This window comes from Amphiura filiformis, chromosome 4 (genome assembly GCF_039555335.1).
Source record: "Amphiura filiformis chromosome 4, Afil_fr2py, whole genome shotgun sequence".
Taxonomy (NCBI): Eukaryota; Metazoa; Echinodermata; class Ophiuroidea; order Amphilepidida; family Amphiuridae; genus Amphiura; species Amphiura filiformis.
The window spans coordinates 63059401-63078376 of record NC_092631.1 but is presented as its reverse complement, the minus strand read 5'-3'; the positions used below and the strand labels follow the sequence as shown (position 1 = coordinate 63078376).

The window sequence follows — 18976 nt, the reverse complement described above, 5'->3', positions numbered from 1 at the left end:
GAGGAATATTTGAGAGCTTGTATAGGGGTTTGAAACGCCTTGTATGTCCACACCAAATATAATGCTGACTACGCCGTTGTTAATGCTATTCATATACCAACGACATTAAGGGGGTACTACACCCCTGTGGTAAATTTGTGACTGTTTTTGCATTTTTCTCAAAACATAATAACACACTGGTAACAAAAGTTACGTATTTTATTGGGGCAAGGAATCCAATTAATATACTGAAATTTCAGTGACTCAAGACAAGCGGTTCAGTATATATGATAGGAAACGAGGTACATCCTAGCGGTACCTTATTTCTTATCATAAATAACAAACCGCTTGTCTTGGTCACTGAAATTCCAGTGTAGTAACTGGAATCCTTGCCCCTATAATATACATAACTTTTGTTACCACTGTTTTATTAGTTTTTGAGAAAAATGCAAAAATAGACACAAATTTATCGAGGGGTGTAGTACCCCCTTAAAAGACCATTTTCTAAGTGTTACAGAGAGTGAAATATACTTATTGAAAAATTTGAACAACATGTCCCTGGATATTTCTAAGCAGTCAACATGATAAGTTGATGCTTCATAATTATTTTCTAATGTTTTCAATCAGTTATCTCACGCACCTGCCGATATGGCGCGAAGAAGGAGTCTACTCAGCACCGGCCTATGCATACTAACGCTTGTTTGTTTCCTGTCCAATGTGGCCTTTATTCTTCATCACTTCTCCATTACTCACCAACCAAAAGACGTTCAACTGAGAGAAGAGTTTGGTAAGTTGATCGTACTTCTTTTGCTTATTTTGATTGCTTCAACAAGAATATATACTGCATTAATAAAACGATCTACTCTAAAGAAAATTAATGGCAAAATATATATTGTTCTAGAAGACCCCTCTGACCAGCTACACCAATTATCGTGACTATCTACAAGTTAATATTTGAATATAAAAAGACTGTTTTTCTTGTTAATATGAACCAGTAAAATTACTTAAAATTTTAAAGTTCAAACAGAATAGGGTTTTTTGGTATATCCAATTTATGCAAGTATACACGAAATTAGCCTTAAGGCCAGACTTCTTCCAAGTTTAGACAGCTTTATTATGCCAATCCCTGTCTGGGATGAAGGTAGTACAGATTGTTATTCTATTTTTTAGGATGTGTACTACGTATATTTGTGTCATTTAACGTCTTTTGAGTCTATTTCAAATGTACTTTTGTAACTTGTTCCCAGATCAAGATGACGCAGAATACTCTATATCTCGTACGCGTGGAGAGGATCGCCTCGAGGATCGCCTCCAATTTAAAGAGGACGAGGATACTGTACCAAAGAAAAAGAAGAAGAAACGACGTCCTGCACACAAAGACCATGCGAATCACCATCATGGTCGCCATGGTGATGAGGTGGTCCCGAATGAAGGGATTCTTCAACAAATACCAGATAAAAGCTCTGAAGAAGGCCACAACCCACGGGAAAATATACGCAAAGAATTAGAAGCTGCAGAAGAACAAATGAAACATTTCTTGTTAGAAAAACATTTTGGAATTCCTGAGGATGTTAAAGATAAGAATCAGGACGCTGAAGGTCGTAATAAAATGCAACTCAACGAGGAGATGATGCGCAAGTTTTTTGAACAACATAGAAATAATCTTGAAGAAATCAAGAAATCGAATAAAGACATGACACAAGATAATGTAAGAGATTCGCAACAGAAAGAATCGGTAGCTGTAAAAGATTATCATATAGATAACAAAACAATAACAAATAAACCCTATTTCATGAACACACGGGCTGCCGATAAGAATGGACCCGGATTGATGGGCAAAGCAGGTGCGCTGGGGACATTGCTTGGTATGGACAAGGAAAGAGAGAAAGAAGGTTACAAGAAGCATTCATTTAATGAATATTTGAGTCGGAAGACGTCACTACATAGGAGTCTTAAAGAGCCCAAGATATCCCGAGTAAGTTACATCTGCTCTATTTTTTCATTAGCATGAAAGTTTATATGTGTTGGTAGACTTCATAATTAATTATTCAAACCTTTGATCTCAACACAAAATTAAGACGTACCTCACATTTTCGGACACAACTTTGACCTTCATCAGGATACTGGCAACCCAAGTTTGGGATCAGTGTCCTTTTGGACACTTGACCCCAAAACTTGGTCGTACACTGTGGGTAATTTGTATCGGAGTAAATCAACCATCACTCAACCGCGACGGGGGCCGATACAAGTTACTCAGAGTGTACGGCCAAGTTTTGGGGTCAAATGTCTAATAGGTCTCTGATCCCGAACTTGGGTTGCCAGTCTCCTGATGAAGGTCAAATTAGTAACCGAAAATTTGAGGTACGTCTTAATTTTGTGTTGAGATCATAGGTTTAAATCATTAATTATATTTTCTTTATCTTTTTATTCACAAAATAACATGTATACTATCAACATAATATCAAGTGCTTTAAATAGAAGAGCCAAAAACACATTTAAAATTAGCATTCGGTATTGTGATATTCCATGTTTGCTACACTTTTTTGCCTTTTAACTGTTACTTAAGTTTATACTTATTGTATTTTAAGAGCCATAAAGAATGACTTGGCAATTTCCTTTGTAATCAGTATACATTTTAACAGCATAAAATGAATATATAAATATAATTCAGTGTAAAACATTCATTACCGCACCGAGGCGATTGTGCGTAAATAATCTAAATCGGCTAACTGAATATTAATAATTTTTAATTGATCAATCAATAATCGTTCAACAGTTTTAGTTATTCAAATATTCTAAACAAATATGAATGATATTGACAATCACACATGTGCCATATGATATCAATCAATGATTGAGTGTAAGTGAATAAATATTACAAATTTAGTAAATTAATCGCAATGACGACAAACTGCTCATGGACGCATAAATAATGCAGGCACTCGTGGGTTAATTCTAGAGAAGGATGTGATGAATTTCACCAATGGCTATAATAATGAAAACTATTTAAAACACTTGCATTTGATGTGTAGAAAGAGACTAAGGATTTTGCCCAGATATATGTAATATTATACTATTATTACTCCTAACAATTGATGGAATAATTCGTACCAATATTGATGTCACAGTTTCCATGGCAATATGAAGATAACTTTAAAACCATGCATCAAGGTGATAAGATAATAATGGGTTTTCTCTAATTTACATAACAGACGTCCTTCAATTTCACCTTTGCTATCAACATAAGATTGCATGCAACAAATACAGATCTGAACTTCAACATTCTACTGATAAAGGGACCAGTTTAAAAAAAATCATGTATGGTGCTAATCATTTTGACACACCCTGTATCAATATGTAATTGATGTTTAATTTGAAACGATGAAGAAATTAACAAATAGTATACTTTGTGTACATTAAACGTACAATACATTCTTTAATTTAGACACCCAGAACTTAAAATCAGCTTATCGATATTTTATGTGAGTTGAGATTCTGCTGAATTCGACTTGAAAATATTTAAAATATTGAAGTGTTGAAGTATATCACACTCGAATAAATGACGCATGGCAGTTATTTCCGTAAAGTATAGGACTACCTTCATTCACGTTTGGTTTTTAGTATACAAATATTAACTGTCTATGAGTGTGATTGTCGAAATATAATCACGAGGTGAAAGATGGATTCCGGCGAGTGGAATGGAACAATACATCATTCACCGAGTGATTATATTTCGACCATTACATGAATTTAAGACAGTTAATATTTGTTTTATATCACTCATACATACATTCTGTTGCTCAAAAATACTATAGATAAGATAGTGAATACATTTTTTCATCAACATAACACCATGTTTTGCCGTGACATACTTAACATTTTGGTGTCCACCCCATAACTAAATCGGCGAGTCTAAGAGTCAGCGCACGGTTTGGCCCTCTGGTTTGGCTCAGGCGCACTACGGCGCAGCACCATGTTGGTAAAAACTATGACACGGAGAGGCTGATGGTAAAAATGATAAATGGCTATCAACGAATGAACTGTCTCGAATTTATGTATGAGTGATATAATTAAAGATCAAATTTGAAATCTGTTTTACTGATCCATCCACATACACTCTAAATTTCAAGGATTTAAAATACATCCTAAGGGATTGTGATTAGGGACCAATCAATTAAAATTCAAATCTATAAGATTTAAAATCTTAAATTGATTGATTTCTAATTGCAACCTTAAGGATTTATTTTAGAGTGTATGAATTTCAGAAATCTGTCAAACCCACCTTTTTCCAATAAGTTAATTTTCTTCTCGTCTCATGAAAGTGAGCTTGTCACGGGGCTTGTCACCTGTTTATTTCTGTTTTTATCATGTGCATATTAAATTTGTAGCTAAACAGTGCATGCATTTTTTACCATGTGTAATGTAAGTTGTAATTTAAGATGTAGTTTTTAAAAGTTTGTTTGTACAGCGCTGATAAAATGATGTCTAATTGTAAGAAAACATCAACAGACAACATAGTTACAAACAAACGTTATCAGTCATTAAATTCCTGTTGCAGGTGTCGTGATATAGCGTACCCAAAGAAGCTTCCTAAAACCAGCATTATACTATGTTTCCATAATGAAGCCTGGTCTACATTATTAAGGACTATACATAGCATATTGGATAGATCGCCACATCAGCTGATTGAGGAGATATTGCTTGTTGATGACGGAAGCCTAATGGGTGCGTACTTTTTTGTACCCAATTTTGGTTGATGTGAAAATAATGTTCTTATAACTAAGACACTCCAATAAGCCACAAAGCTAACACATTGCCTAAACCGTTCTGTTATAGGGCATTTCGAGGAGTCTTAACTGTTGCTGTATAGTTGTTGTAGCCGTATAGTTTATTGTTAAGGACCGTTCACAAACACTTCTTAGGGGGGGCTGATGCAAAAGGGGGGGCTGAAAATGTTGACCCTCCTAGGGGGGCCTGACAAAAATGACCACAAATTTTCTTGGAAAAATTAAGTTTATACGCTTTTCTATGGGGTTGCACGTTGACCCATAATTTTCATGTCAAAAAGGGGGGCCTGAAATATTTGAGGTTTGTAAAGGGGGGAGGCCCTGAAACAATTTTGCGATGAACTTTTTTTGCATCAGGCCCCCCTTACAAGTGTTTGTGAACGGTCCCTTAGATGACTTATTTGCAAAATAGCGTCTTTGCTTTCAAAAGTATAGAACTTTCTCAAAGCATTATGAAAAGGATAATGAGATTGGTTTGAAATTTGCCCTAAAAAGGATATAGATATTGCATGTGTCGGTAGTGAGTGTCATTCAGAGTTGTTTTAATCTGGTTTGTAAAATCGCTCGGAACCACTCTTTTGTGACAAATAGATTGATAAATATATATGCCAGCACTATATGGCCGGTAATTGGGTCATTTAAAAAACTACCATAAGCGAGGATCATCCTTAAAATAACACCCCTTCTTCCAGTAAAATGCGTGTTTTGAGACCCTAATTGCGGATTCGCGCGGATCCCTGTTTTGCTTTTCAAAACCACCCTAAATCCGCGTTTTCTTTCACGCGGATGCTTACAACTTTTATACATGATTGCCCCCCCCCCGGGTGGAAATTGCAAGTTTTATTCCTATATCATTGCTAACAATAATTATTTTGAAATCATGCTCAATACTATAACATTCAGACTATATTGATTTAAACATGTCAACTCCTTTTATTTCAGAACACCTGAAAGAGCCATTGGATGATTACGTGGCCACAATCCATGAGGTATCCGTTCGTATCATTCGAAGTAAAGACAGGATTGGTTTAATCAGAGCAAGAGTTTTGGGTGCTGAGCAAATGAAGGGAGAGATTCTTACATTCCTTGATTCACATGTCGAGGTCAGGCACTTTTTTAAAATTATTATCACAAAGTTTATAAAGGAATCGGATAGCAACGTCTGCACAGTATTTTTCGTGGGACCTGAGAGCACATCAGATACACCAAATTGCATTCCAAATATACGAGGAATGTGATTCTGGTATCAAATAATTTTGATTTTTTGAAATCCGCAATACAATACAAATTTTATGGCAAATTAATAAATATTGATATTTTTGACCTTTAACAGTCCTCGAAGTAAACTTAATAAATCTAGTGATGTGTACTTAAAGACCCATTCAGTGATCCCAGCGCAATTGTAAAAAAATTAAATTATTTATAAATTGCTTAAAAGTGAAGGATAAGTCATTCGAATTGTCATTTGGTATTTTTGAAATGACAAATGTGGCAAAAAATGAAGAAAACAGCAGCACTGACGAAATTGAAGCCCCGTTCAAATAAATTTAGCTAATTTAGCTATCAATATCTAAATTACAGATTCGTGTAAAATGTCTTATTTTGTCTTAAATACACGGCTTTCGGCTGAACCACTCGCATAATAATAACCACGGATAATCCTGTCATATAATTTCTAGGTTTCGGTAGGATGGCTGGAACCTCTTTTGTCTCGTATCGCTGAGAATCGCACCATAGTTGTTATGCCAGTTGTAGATGTCATTGACGCTGACACTCTAGAATACGGAAAAGTAGCAGAACCTATAGAACGAGGTGGATTTAATTGGAGACTACAATATAGATGGAAGGCCACACCCAACTATTATGATAGACCTAAAACGTCGCCGATTAAGTGAGTGATGACTTGGATATTTTCGTACATTCTATTTATTACAAAAGCTGGGCTAACACAAATCGGATACGTTCTCTACTTCCAAGAAAAGGAAGATACAGTCATTCGTTTGATAGGCGTTTTCTGGGCGTTTCCATAACATAGGAAATAGGAAATAGCACTTTAATGCTAAAATTGCTCAAATACGGATTGAAGAATCACTATTATGATGTATGGCCATTGCTAAATTAAAGTGTGCTGAGGCTTGTGGATCAACGTCTAGGCGTTGTGCCTGTGTGTAGCGCACTATAAATCACTGCGCTTTATATACACAACAAACATAAGACATTATCTTATACATGCTATATTGTCTGTGTATCCGGAGTAAATGACTGAATGACGTGTACGTACTGTATCATCAGGGGTATCTATGTTTACTGGTTATTATGTACGTAGTTTATCATTCACTGTATCAGGGGTAGATAACTGAATGATGTGTACGTAGTTTATCAATCACTGCATCAGGGGTAGATGACTGAATGATGTGTACGTAGTTTATCAATCACTGCATCAGGGGTAGATGACTTGATGATATGTACGTAGTTTATCAATCACTGTATCAGGGGTAGATGACTGAATGATGTGTACGTAGTTTATCAATTACTGTATCAGGGGTCGATGACCGGGTGGTGTATACGTAGTTTATCAATCACTGCATCAGGGGCAGATGACCGGGTGATGTGTACATAGTTTATCAATCACTGCATCAGGGGTAGATGACCGGGTGGTGTATACGTAGTTTATCAATCACTGCATCAGGGGTAGATGACTTGATGATATGTACGTAGTTTATCAATCACTGCATCAGGGGTAGATGACTGAATGATGTGTACGTAGTTTATCAATTACTGTATCAGGGGTCGATGACCGGGTGGTGTATACGTAGTTTATCAATCACTGCATCAGGGGTAGATGACCGGGTGATGTGTACATAGTTTATCAATCACTGCATCAGGGGTAGATGACCGGGTGGTGTATACGTAGTATATCAATCACTGCATCAGGGGTAGATGACTTGATGATATGTACGTAGTTTATCAATCACTGTATCAGGGGTAGATGACTGAATGATGTGTACGTAGTTTATCAATTACTGTATCAGGGGTCGATGACCGGGTGGTGTATACGTAGTTTACCAATCACTGCATCAGGGGTAGATGACCGGGTGATGTGTACATAGTTTATCAATCACTGCATCAGGGGTAGATGACCGGGTGGTGTATACGTAGTTTATCAATCACTGCATCAGGGGTAGATGACTTGATGATATGTACGTAGTTTATCAATCACTGTATCAGGGGTAGATGACTGAATGATGTGTACGTAGTTTATCAATTACTGTATCAGGGGTCGATGACCGGGTGGTGTATACGTAGTTTATCAATCACTGCATCAGGGGTAGATGACCGGGTGATGTGTACATAGTTTATCAATCACTGCATCAGGGGTAGATGACCGGGTGGTGTATACGTAGTTTATCAATCACTGCATCAGGGGTAGATGACTTGATGATATGTACGTAGTTTATCAATCACTGTACCAGGGGTAGATGACTGAATGATGTGTACGTAGTTTATCAATTACTGTATCAGGGGTCGATGACCGGGTGGTGTATACGTAGTTTACCAATCACTGCATCAGGGGTAGATGACCGGGTGATGTGTACATAGTTTATCAATCACTGCATCAGGGGTAGATGACCGGGTGGTGTATACGTAGTTTATCAATCACTGCATCAGGGGTAGATGACCGGGTGGTGTATACGTAGTTTATCAATCACTGCATCAGGGGTGGATGACTGAATGATGTGTACGTAGTTTATCAATTACTGTATCAGGGGTGGATGACCGGGTGGTGTATACGTAGTTTATCAATCACTGCAGCAGGGGTAGATGACCGGGTGATGTGTACATAGTTTATCAATCACTGCATCAGGGGTAGATGAGTGGGTGGTGTGTACGTAGTTTATCAGTCACTGCATCAGGGATAGATAACCGGGTGGTGTGTAGTGGTAGGTGACTGGGTAGTGCGTACCTAGTTTATCAATCACTGCATCAGGAGTAGCTGATCGGGTGATGTGTACATAGTTTATCAATCACTGCATCAGGGATAGATGACCGGGTGGTGAGTACGTAATTTATCAATCACTGCATCAGGGGTAGATGACTGAGTGGTGTGTACGTAGTTTATCAATCACTACATCAGGGGTGACTGGAAGATGTGTACGTAGTATATAGATCACTGCATCAATGATGGATGTAAGCGTAGTTTGAGAATATCCATACAAATACACACAATGTATAATAAGAGAGCTATTTTATTTATCATGTTTATGTTAATCGTTCTGATATTTCAATATTTTCAGAACCCCTGCGATGCCTGGTGGGCTTTTCTCTATGGACCGTGATTTTTTCATGAAATTGGGAGGATATGATCCAGGCATGGATATATGGGGAGGAGAGAATATAGAGGAATCTCTCAAGGTAAAAAATGGATAATGAAAAATGAAAGCATTATGTAATAAACAATTAAATTCACTCTCTACGAAATTCAAATAAAATGAGTTAATTTCACATCGGATGCATGATGTTGTTATTTTGGATATTTACGCTTATAGCCGCATGTCGAATTGACTACACGTTGAAAATGAAGTTTCAAGTTTCACACGGTTTTGTAGTCCAATGTGTTGCGAGTCCAATACGGAATTTCTTGTGTCCAATTGGACGACAACAGAATTACGCGAGACCCCGTGTTTGTTAAGTATATTCAAATACATATTCAAACTGATATAATTAAAAATAACCAATTCTTCTTTCGTCCTGCAAATTGTCAACAGTACACAGTAACATTCAGTCTTTCTTCTTTCTAGGTCTGGATGTGTGGCGGATCTATAGAACTAATTCCATGCTCGAGAGTCGGACATATCTTTCGAGCAACACCACCATATAGTTACCAAGGTAGAAGTGCTTTATCAGTGGTCGAAAAGAATTCTCGTCGTGTTGCTGAGGTACCGTAATATGACTGTTAATTTGTTTGTCTTTATGTATTGGAAATAAGATTATATGATATTCCAAAATTAGTATACCATTGTACATGTCAGAACTTTAAAAAAACACTGTCTAAAACTTCAAATGCCATGCTAGAAACTGTCACAAGGATCGATGTTTCCTTCTTATATCACTCTATGTGTAGGATATGTAGTAAATATTATGTTATAATATATTCAGAGTTTATTAACAATATTATGAACTCCATATAGACGAATCCATTTTTACACCTCAATGGCAGCCATAGCTGGGTCCCCACTTAGGTCTATCCCACCTAAAATGTGAAATGATGTGGCCTTGGCGGGGATATTAAAATGCATTCCATCACCCGTGTTACATGTAGACAAAAGAATGATGAAAGTTTACAACACAATACAATTCATCATCGATTTTTAAGCGGATTTAATCCACCCAATTGGGCAGTAACAACACCAGTTTGGTGCAGACGGGACCCAGTAATGGCCGACTGAATTCTGACCATCACTTGGCTCGTTGGATTCGTCTATAGAGGCAGATTAACAGAGAAATGTCACGTTTTAATACTCGGCATAATAATGGTTCTAATATAAAGAGTGGTGGCGTAACTTGCTCATTCACTTTCAGAAACGACAAGAATGTAATACCAGTAGATGGCGCATATTAGCTTTTATTATACAGAGGAATAAGTGTGCTGTAATTTTTAGATGAAAACCGAAATTTAGAGTTTGTCAAATATCCCTGGTCAAAGGGCGTTATCAAGATGGATGTCGTTGAAGGTCACAAGCTATTAAATTAACCTGTTACCTTCTGAAAGTGGTTTCATATTGATGAACATTACACTTTGAGAACACTGACTCTTTTCAGGTATGGATGGATGATTACAAAAGGCTTTATCTCGATCGCCATCCACATCTATTGAAGAAGGATTATGGCAATGTCACCGATAGGATCGAGTTACGGAAGAAACTAAATTGCAAGAGCTTCCAATGGTACCTAGACAATGTTTATCCTGAATTGTACCGTCCTAATGTAAACACAGATTTGGAACGTTCAGCTGCGGTGAGGATAGTTTTAATATTTCCACTAGTGATTATATTAGTCATTATTAATTCTTATCGATTGAAATTAAAGGTCCGTAACCCGATCGACAGCATCACCCCCCTCCCCCCGATTTTTCTCATTATTGATGAATTTTTGGTATCATTTAATAGATTATATTTTTCTCATTACCATCCTGAAATTTGACGATCCAATTCGATGTATTTCCGGAGAAATCATGAAAAACCAGGCTATAGTGGTATACCACCTTCGACATTCTGGGTAGGAAAAAATGAATCCGTGAATAACAGCCGTTTTACTCCCATACCAATTCGCACGAACTGAAATAGGTCCAAAATAATGAGGGCACTATAATGATGCAATTACAGGGGCGTGGCAAGCGGGTGGATAGGGTGGACAAAGTTCAGAGGCAGCAAGGGTCCAGAGCAAAAGCGAAAATGAAATAAGGCTGATAGAGGAGATGCCTTGTCTATGGGCCCGAGAATCTTGCTACGCCCCAAATGATTTGGTTTCTAGAACCAACAAATGTGACGTGGTATATCGAAAGGAGACACTTTTGGGCAGGATCGTAAATGGAGAAATAGCAACAAAATCTGCCTGGGATGAGTTTTTTTAAACAATTTGGGTTTGTTGCAAATTTGTGATGTTAATAATGTTTAAAATATTGTCTGATAGTATCAGACCGGAATATAACTGACATCTTGTATTTTTCAGACATTTTTCAAGGTCATTCCTACTTTCAACATTGTCAATAATATTTTCAAAGGCCGATATCTCAATTTCCAATTTTATAATACCATAACTTACGAACTCAATATCTTCGCTTAGGAATGTCCTATTTCGTTGGGGAACGGCGTTGTGGAGCAAAATATCTCTATATTTAAGATATGTGAAACACTCAAAATTGATAACCTGCCCAAAAGTGTCTCTTTTTATAACACGTCACAAATGTGTATATCACAGTGGCCCATAGAACAGTACTTGAGGGGTGGTCACCAAACTACTCGTGCTTTTGTTTATACTGCCTAAAAGAAACATGTTCCAGGCATGCAATTTCACTGGGATAATGAAATAAAGATCTTTCACCTAATTCCGTATTTTGTTTGGAGTTAAGTGTGGGGATGAGGCTGTCAATGACAATTAGGTCACACATCTTAGGACCGATAATGAAGCATATTTCGGGGGTTGGTTTGCAAACCCTGTGCAAATTTGTTTTTTGTTTATTTTTGTTTTGTTGTTTTTCTTTACAATCTAATCATAACATTTTAATGATGTATTATCTTTGTAGGTGAAAAATACCGGTGTTAGTAGGTGCCTCGATTCTAATGATCAAAATGGCGCTCCTGACAAGAAGCTTATTATTTGGAATTGCCATGGTATGGGAGGAAATCAGGTACGAATCTTGGTTGTGGGCTCGTAATGTGTTGGGTGTATAATTGGAAAGTATATATCGGTGTGGTGGGGTGGGGTAGTGTGAGTGAGGGGTTCACCTTTTACTCCGAGATAAAAACAGCATAAGAGGTCTATATCATGGTATTTCGAGAAGTGGTAAAAGTCCTTCTGTCCTGCATGGCCGTTCCCAAATCGATAACATCCAGTCCAGTGTCCTGTTTCTATACATCCACGTATGTTAGTGGGATCTATCAGGTTTTCTGTTTCCATGTTTTGGTGTCCAATGGATCAGCCGGCTACAGGCTCATTTTTGCTTCTGTACGCATGCCCAACGAAACGTGTCCTCCTCTCTCTGATCGTCTGTGAAAGTTTCGGTAGGTCTCCATAGAGCTCTTTGTTCGTGATATGCTGCTTCCAATCGATGTTGTATACTGCTCTAAGGATTCTTGTGTAGCAACCATCACGTTCTTTACATAGTCTGTGAGACATGCTCCATGCTTGAAGTCGCTCACTTCTTCTAGTTTGGTGCTATTGTTTGTCTGATGAGGCCAACCCTTCCAACAGATGATTATACCCTTTGCAGTAGCTCCTGTGCTTGGGGGCTTTCCTCTGAGAGTAGGGCTATGTCGTCTGCAAAGTCTAAATCTGTTAGCACTTCAGGTCCGATTCGTCTGCTTCTTCTCTTCTCCAGCTGTAATCCAAGCTGCTCTTCTCTGACTTCGACTGCTTCTCTCAATGCATAGTCCAATATCACCACAAAGAGGTGTGGGGCAAGGGTATCTCCTTGCAGAACACCAACAAGAATATCAAACAGTTCAGTTTATCCATCTGGCGAAACTAATTTTGCCTTGGTATCTTCATACGTTCTTGTTATACTTTTCATTGATTTTCGTTGATAAAGGTTTCCATAGGCTTTGAGAATTTGTAGCATCTTTCTTCCTCTATGAATGGTATCAGAGGCTTTCCTGAAGTCTATGAAAGTTATTATTACAGGCAGGTTTTTAGCCTTAACTCCTTCAATGATCCTTTTTAGGGCCAGTATGTGGCTTACTGTTGTTCGGCCAACCCTGAAACCTTTCTGGTTGATCCTAACAACTTTGTCTACTTCAGGCCTGATCCGGTTGAGAATCATTTTATTGAATATCTTGGCTACAACTGAGCTTAAGCTTATCTCTCGATAGTTCCCTGCTTGACTAAGATCTCCTGACTTAGGAATTGATACTATGTTGAGGATAGACCACTGGTCAGGCTTGCTTCCTTTAATCAATGCATTGTTGCAAAACTCCAATATTATGACATCCAGATCACATCTTTTAAGTACCTCTGGTGGAATACCATCCTCTCTGCAACTCTTCCCTTCTACCAGTGCAGTATTTACCTTTGCATATTCCTCCTGACTAAATGGTGCCACTTTGATGTTTAGATCCTTGGCCACCGGTACAATATCCTCATCTTCTCCATCTATTTATGGAGGGCTACCTAGGAGCTCTTTAAAGTGGGTGAACAGTTGTTAATCCTTTCATTCTGTGTGTCTCCCTTCAGCTGACCTTTCACTGATGCTTTCCTTCCAGTTATTTCATTAATTAGCTTCCAGCTTTGTCTATGCTTGCAGTTGTCATGCGCTTCCTCAACCGCTCTTAGCCTTTTATTTAGATCTTCTTCCGTAGCAGTATTATGTGCTTCCTCTAAGTTTGCCTTGGCTTCCATATATCTGTGTCTGTTTTTACTCAGTTGCATCCAACTGGTACGCATCATAGGTTTCTCTGATGTTTCTCTTGCTCTCGTCACTCTATTATCGCCTGAAAGCCGCACCTTCCTATTCTTCTTTTCAATTGGTATAACCTGCTGCTTCCGTGTTGGCTTTTATGAATCTATGATCTGATCCTACACTTGAGAAGGTATTGTATGCTTCTGCATTTAGTAGGCTGGTTCTCCACTTTTTGCGAAGAAGGATATAGTCCAATTGGTACTTGCTTCCTGCTGGGCTGCAGAAAGTCCACAGCTTTCCTTTCCTCTTCCTAAAATAAGTGTTAGCACAAATCAGGTTCTTTTCAATTGCCAGATCAACCAAGGACTTCACATTTCTATTTGTTATGTCATGCTAGGTATCCTCCGGTCCAATTCTGCCAATGAAGTCTCCATCTAGACATTGTGCGCAGGGATGGAATCTATATCTATCCTCAAGTTGTCATAATGATCTTCTACTTTGTCTTCGTCTTCCACATTGGTGGGACAGTACGTAACAATAACAGTAGTTGCTGGGCTATCTTGAAAGTTGGCAACCAGTATTCTTTCTGTATGCGGTACTACACCAGCCAGTGAAGCTTTTGCATTTGCATTTAGCACTATTCCTACTCCCCCAATAGCTGTACCTGCTCTATTCCTGGTAGCTGATGTTGTGATAAGAGTCTGTCCCAGAATATCTTCATATTTGACTGGTTCTTTATGTACTATGCGGTACTCCTGGATCACCAGGATATCGATGTTGTATTCTATCAAGCTTGACACTAGCTCTTCTCTACATCTGTTCTCTCGGATGGTTCTCACATTCATTGTGGAGATGTTGACGATTTTCTTGTAGGAGGGTTTTCTCCTGTTACAAACGCTCTTATCAGACTTGTCCCTTCCATAAGGCTTTGAGGTTAAATCGTCATTTGATTTCTTCAAATCAGCGTCAGTTTCAGAAATTGGTGTTTGGTTATAGACTTTAGCCCTAGTGTTATAGGTTTGCTGTCATAGGTTTTCTGTCGCTCTGTAATATCTGTGGTCGCAACTCCTACAGAATGGTTTGACATTGGAGTTTACCTTCTCACAGCTGTCAAGTGGCCGTAGCAAAAGAGATTATTATCTGATCCACATCGCCCTTCACTCTTACCATCCCGTCTCCAACCAGATATGCCAAGAAATGCCAGTTCCCAGGACTCCCTGTTTGCGTTCACTGGCCGTGATCATAATGTAATCCATGACGCCCTTCTGCCGGAACTATACCGGGTACTCGAGACTGTCCGCCTGAGGTAGTGAACTACCTCAACTATTTGATCCATAGTTGGGGCAAAGGTTGGTGTGTAACCAGGGCGTGTCCACGCGCCGGTGGGCCTGCGTACCACACCTGTGGGGCCCTTTGATGCTCCCAGATCCCTGTCTGTTTGGTATCGCAAGATGCCAGTTACCGGTAGTTACCGCTGGGAGGTCATGAGGAGTATTGAGTCAAGGAGAGGCTATGTACTGGCAGGAGAAGACTTACATAATTTGCTTCCTTTTTCGCCTTGCGGCTCGCCAGCGGCAAGTTGGGTTCGTCCACAGTATAGAAGCGTTTCAAGCACGCAAGAAAGAGAAGTGAGGAGAATGATAGAAGAGAAGCCAGGAGAATGTTAGAAGGGTAGAAAGCTAAGAATGAAAGATAGAGAAACAGCAGCAACTATATGCACTAGGAGCATCACCTACCCCTGTGACAAAAGTCACCCACCATTGGTAGATTGGTGCATTTTAACTTTTAAACTGTTTACATTACCATCAAAATTATTGTGTTTTTAATGTGTGGGGGTGTGTGTGTGTGGGGGTGTGTGTGTGGGGGGTGTAGGTGGGTTGCGTGTGTTTGCCTGTTTGTGGGGGGGTGCACATGTGTGTGTTTCCACGAGTGTGGGCTAAAATACATTTCTTTCTGGATTTTATTTTAATTTCACATAATTACTTGGCATGTTATCTTACGTGATAGGTAACATCCAAGACCATTACAGACCATGCATAATTTGTAACGTCGAAACTTCAAATAATTCAAGCGTTCCGGAGCATGGTGATTTTAAGTATACCATAGCGTAATTAATATTATATTGGAAAAAAAAAAAAAAAAAAAAAAACACAAAAAAAACCACGTTTGTCTCGTATAACTTGTAATTAGTCTGTATTTGCGTTTTAATTTGTTATTGTTAAATTAATTTCAGTATTTTGAGTTAACCGCTAAAGGAGAAATCCGCAATGACGAGCTTTGCCTGGAAGGTGACCGATTAGGACGATATGTTCTACTAAATGCGTGTAGTAAAGGGAAAAACCCAGCACCAGCGAGACAGAAATGGGTTCATAAACCGGTGAGTGACGGACTCGTAGTTTAAGTGGCCATAATCATAATGCAAAAATTTAACCGGAATATTCCTGCTCACCGTGATTTTCTACTGCGCTAAAGATCGGGTATGAATACCCGATGCCCCTGATGTTATTTGGATATTTGCCGGTTGTCATTCCCCTACATCGCGATTAAACCTTTCAAAAGCTTCAGTACTCCACTGTGGCGAACCGGAATACGAGGCTGTTTCTATTGACGAAAGCCGGCTCTTCTATCCAGAAAAATCCTAGTTGTAGAAGGAATGCCGCCGATATAGCAGAGAAAATTTAGCCGGCATTCGCGGCCAAATACCGGAGGACGCTATTTTCTACTGGTATTTTTTAATCCCCAAACCGGATAAAAGCCGGCTTTTTACTCCAATAGAAAAACGCTGTATGACTTTATGTCCTCCTACAGAACTACCCAGCTAACAATTTTTCGTTGTTACAACGTCGTCTAAAAGTTATATAAAGTCGTATAAACGTAATATATGGACGTTGTAAGTACGTAAATCTGTGAACTCGTATTCGTGTTGTGACAATGTTATTCCCGAACGTTAATGTAACGTCATTATGACGTTGTTTCGACGGCAAGTTGTGAACGTCGAAACAACGTCACTATGACGTTATATCAACGTCCGAAAATTAAAATTAATGTAATTACGACGTCCGTAGGTTACGTTGTATCGGGTCAGACCATGACATTTATACGGCTTTGTAATAACGTGCTTTATACGTCGAAACAACGTCATAAATTTGCCTACTATCGACGTCCGTAGATGACGTTTATCTGGGTCAGTTTATGGCTTTTAAACGACGTTTTAGCCTATTATAAAATCGTACCTTGTGTTTTAAGTGAAATCCTTAAGGGTTAGTTTTAAAACCGAAAGATAAAAATTCCTGGTTGAAGGGAAACTCAACGAATCCACTATTATATAATGACATGAAGTTTAAGTAATAGCTGTCATCTAAACACCTCAAAAAAAGTAACTAACCCCCTTTATATAATTGCCATTATTCACAAAGGGGCTATTGTATTACAAATATGTAAAATACGTTGGAAGCAGAATTTATTTCTGCGCATTCTGACACCTCATTTGATACGATAGCCCAGAAAACAATAAAACACCGGTCAATTTAATGTAGTGAGGTCCAGATTTGAAAGTTGCACTTACATGCAATACAAAAATACTCAGATATCATTACACAGGTTTCCATCCGTTATATTGAATACAAAATCAATACAATTTACTGCAACTTTCAAATCTTGGGTTACATTGATTTAAATATACGCTGTGACGTCAATGTTTAGTCAATTGTTACAAATGAGGTGTCAAAATGTGCAGAAATAAATTCTGCTTCCAACGCATTTTACAGATTTGTAATACAATCGCCCATTTTTGAATAATGGTCATTATTTAAGGAGGGTTAGTTACTTTTTTTGAGATGTTTCCTTTGTAAATTCAGATGCTCCAGCATGGTCATAGTACTTTTAAAACTCTAAATCAATGTGGGCCATGCACATAATATCCCGGCCGGGAATGTCTCGTTGATTTTATTATTTTATGTTTTAAAACACATATTTCACGTCACTGCCTCATGTTGAAGCTATTAAAAACTGGTATTTGTTTTTTTAATTAATGACCTCTTTTGTCTATATTCATGATATTGCAGGACGGCAAGTTGTATAACCCAAGCAGCAAGGCATGTATGACAGTTTCATCTTCACTAGCAGGCACACCAGTCGAATTAAAACTATGCAGTGCACTAAGCACCAGACAGATGTGGGAATTCACATGATATTGCCTTAGTGTATATCAATCAGGAATTTTAACTTGTACTTTTTATTACTATCAAAATGAAAATAAATGTAGAATAGAGTACAAAATTTTAGATAAAAAATGTTATATTTATACCAAAAATGACTGCGCTTATCAGTTGGTCATAAACACCTCATTGATCGCCTGTAAGTATAACGGTAAGCTTAAATAGTAAAAATGATTTGTCTCGATACAGCTAAAATTGTACGAGGCATTTGTCAATATAAATGAACATGCATAAATGCATAGATGAGCGAGTTGGCGCAGCGATAGTTCCCTCGCCTTGCACCACTGAGGTCCCGGGTTTAAGCCCCGGCACGGCCCAAGGACTCATGTGCACTTGGTTTATCCCGATTCCATGCTCGCTCTAGCAGGTTTTCTCCGGGATCTCCGGTTTCCTCCTGTATCGCAAAAATCGGTGATTAGTTGTTTGGTTATCAAAACTTCCTTCACCCAATGGAATTTGGGGAGCTGCACAGATAATTGGTGGATGTTACAATCTAAATGCGGATAGGTGTGCGCCGTTCGGCAGCAACTGGCCTAGTTGATGCGATCTGATTGTGATGATTCACCATTGCAGCGAAATTACAGCGCTTTGAGTCCTATAAGATCTGGAGAAAGGCGCTTTATAAATCCAAAATGTATTAATTATTATTATTATCACAGTGCTGTTGTTTATTGGATATCAGTCATATCAGGGTGAACACACTAAATACTCCTTTCGATATTGACGGTTTTTAATGATACTTTGCAAGAGCAATGCCAAAGTGTTTGGTAATTAGTTGATTTCTCTTTTGTCAAGGTTTCATCCGATTCAAAAGTGTACGATGATTATAGTCTAACCACCTTTGGATGATAATACTTGTTAATTTGAATTTGTTTCAA

General features: G+C 38.4%; 1 protein-coding gene across 1 annotated transcript; it reads left to right on the top strand.

Annotated features, from left to right (window-relative positions):
- Positions 1–608: 608 nt before the first annotated feature.
- Positions 609–18154, top strand: LOC140151179 (polypeptide N-acetylgalactosaminyltransferase 13-like). Its single transcript, XM_072173433.1, is given in 12 exon segments — positions 609–766; positions 1227–1939; positions 1941–1954; positions 4538–4704; positions 5709–5869; positions 6446–6657; positions 9062–9179; positions 9566–9703; positions 10587–10781; positions 12070–12174; positions 16115–16258; positions 17946–18154. Coding segments are annotated over 12 exon segments (2232 nt in total). The 5' UTR covers positions 609–627; the 3' UTR covers positions 18072–18154.
- Positions 18155–18976: the final 822 nt, after the last annotated feature.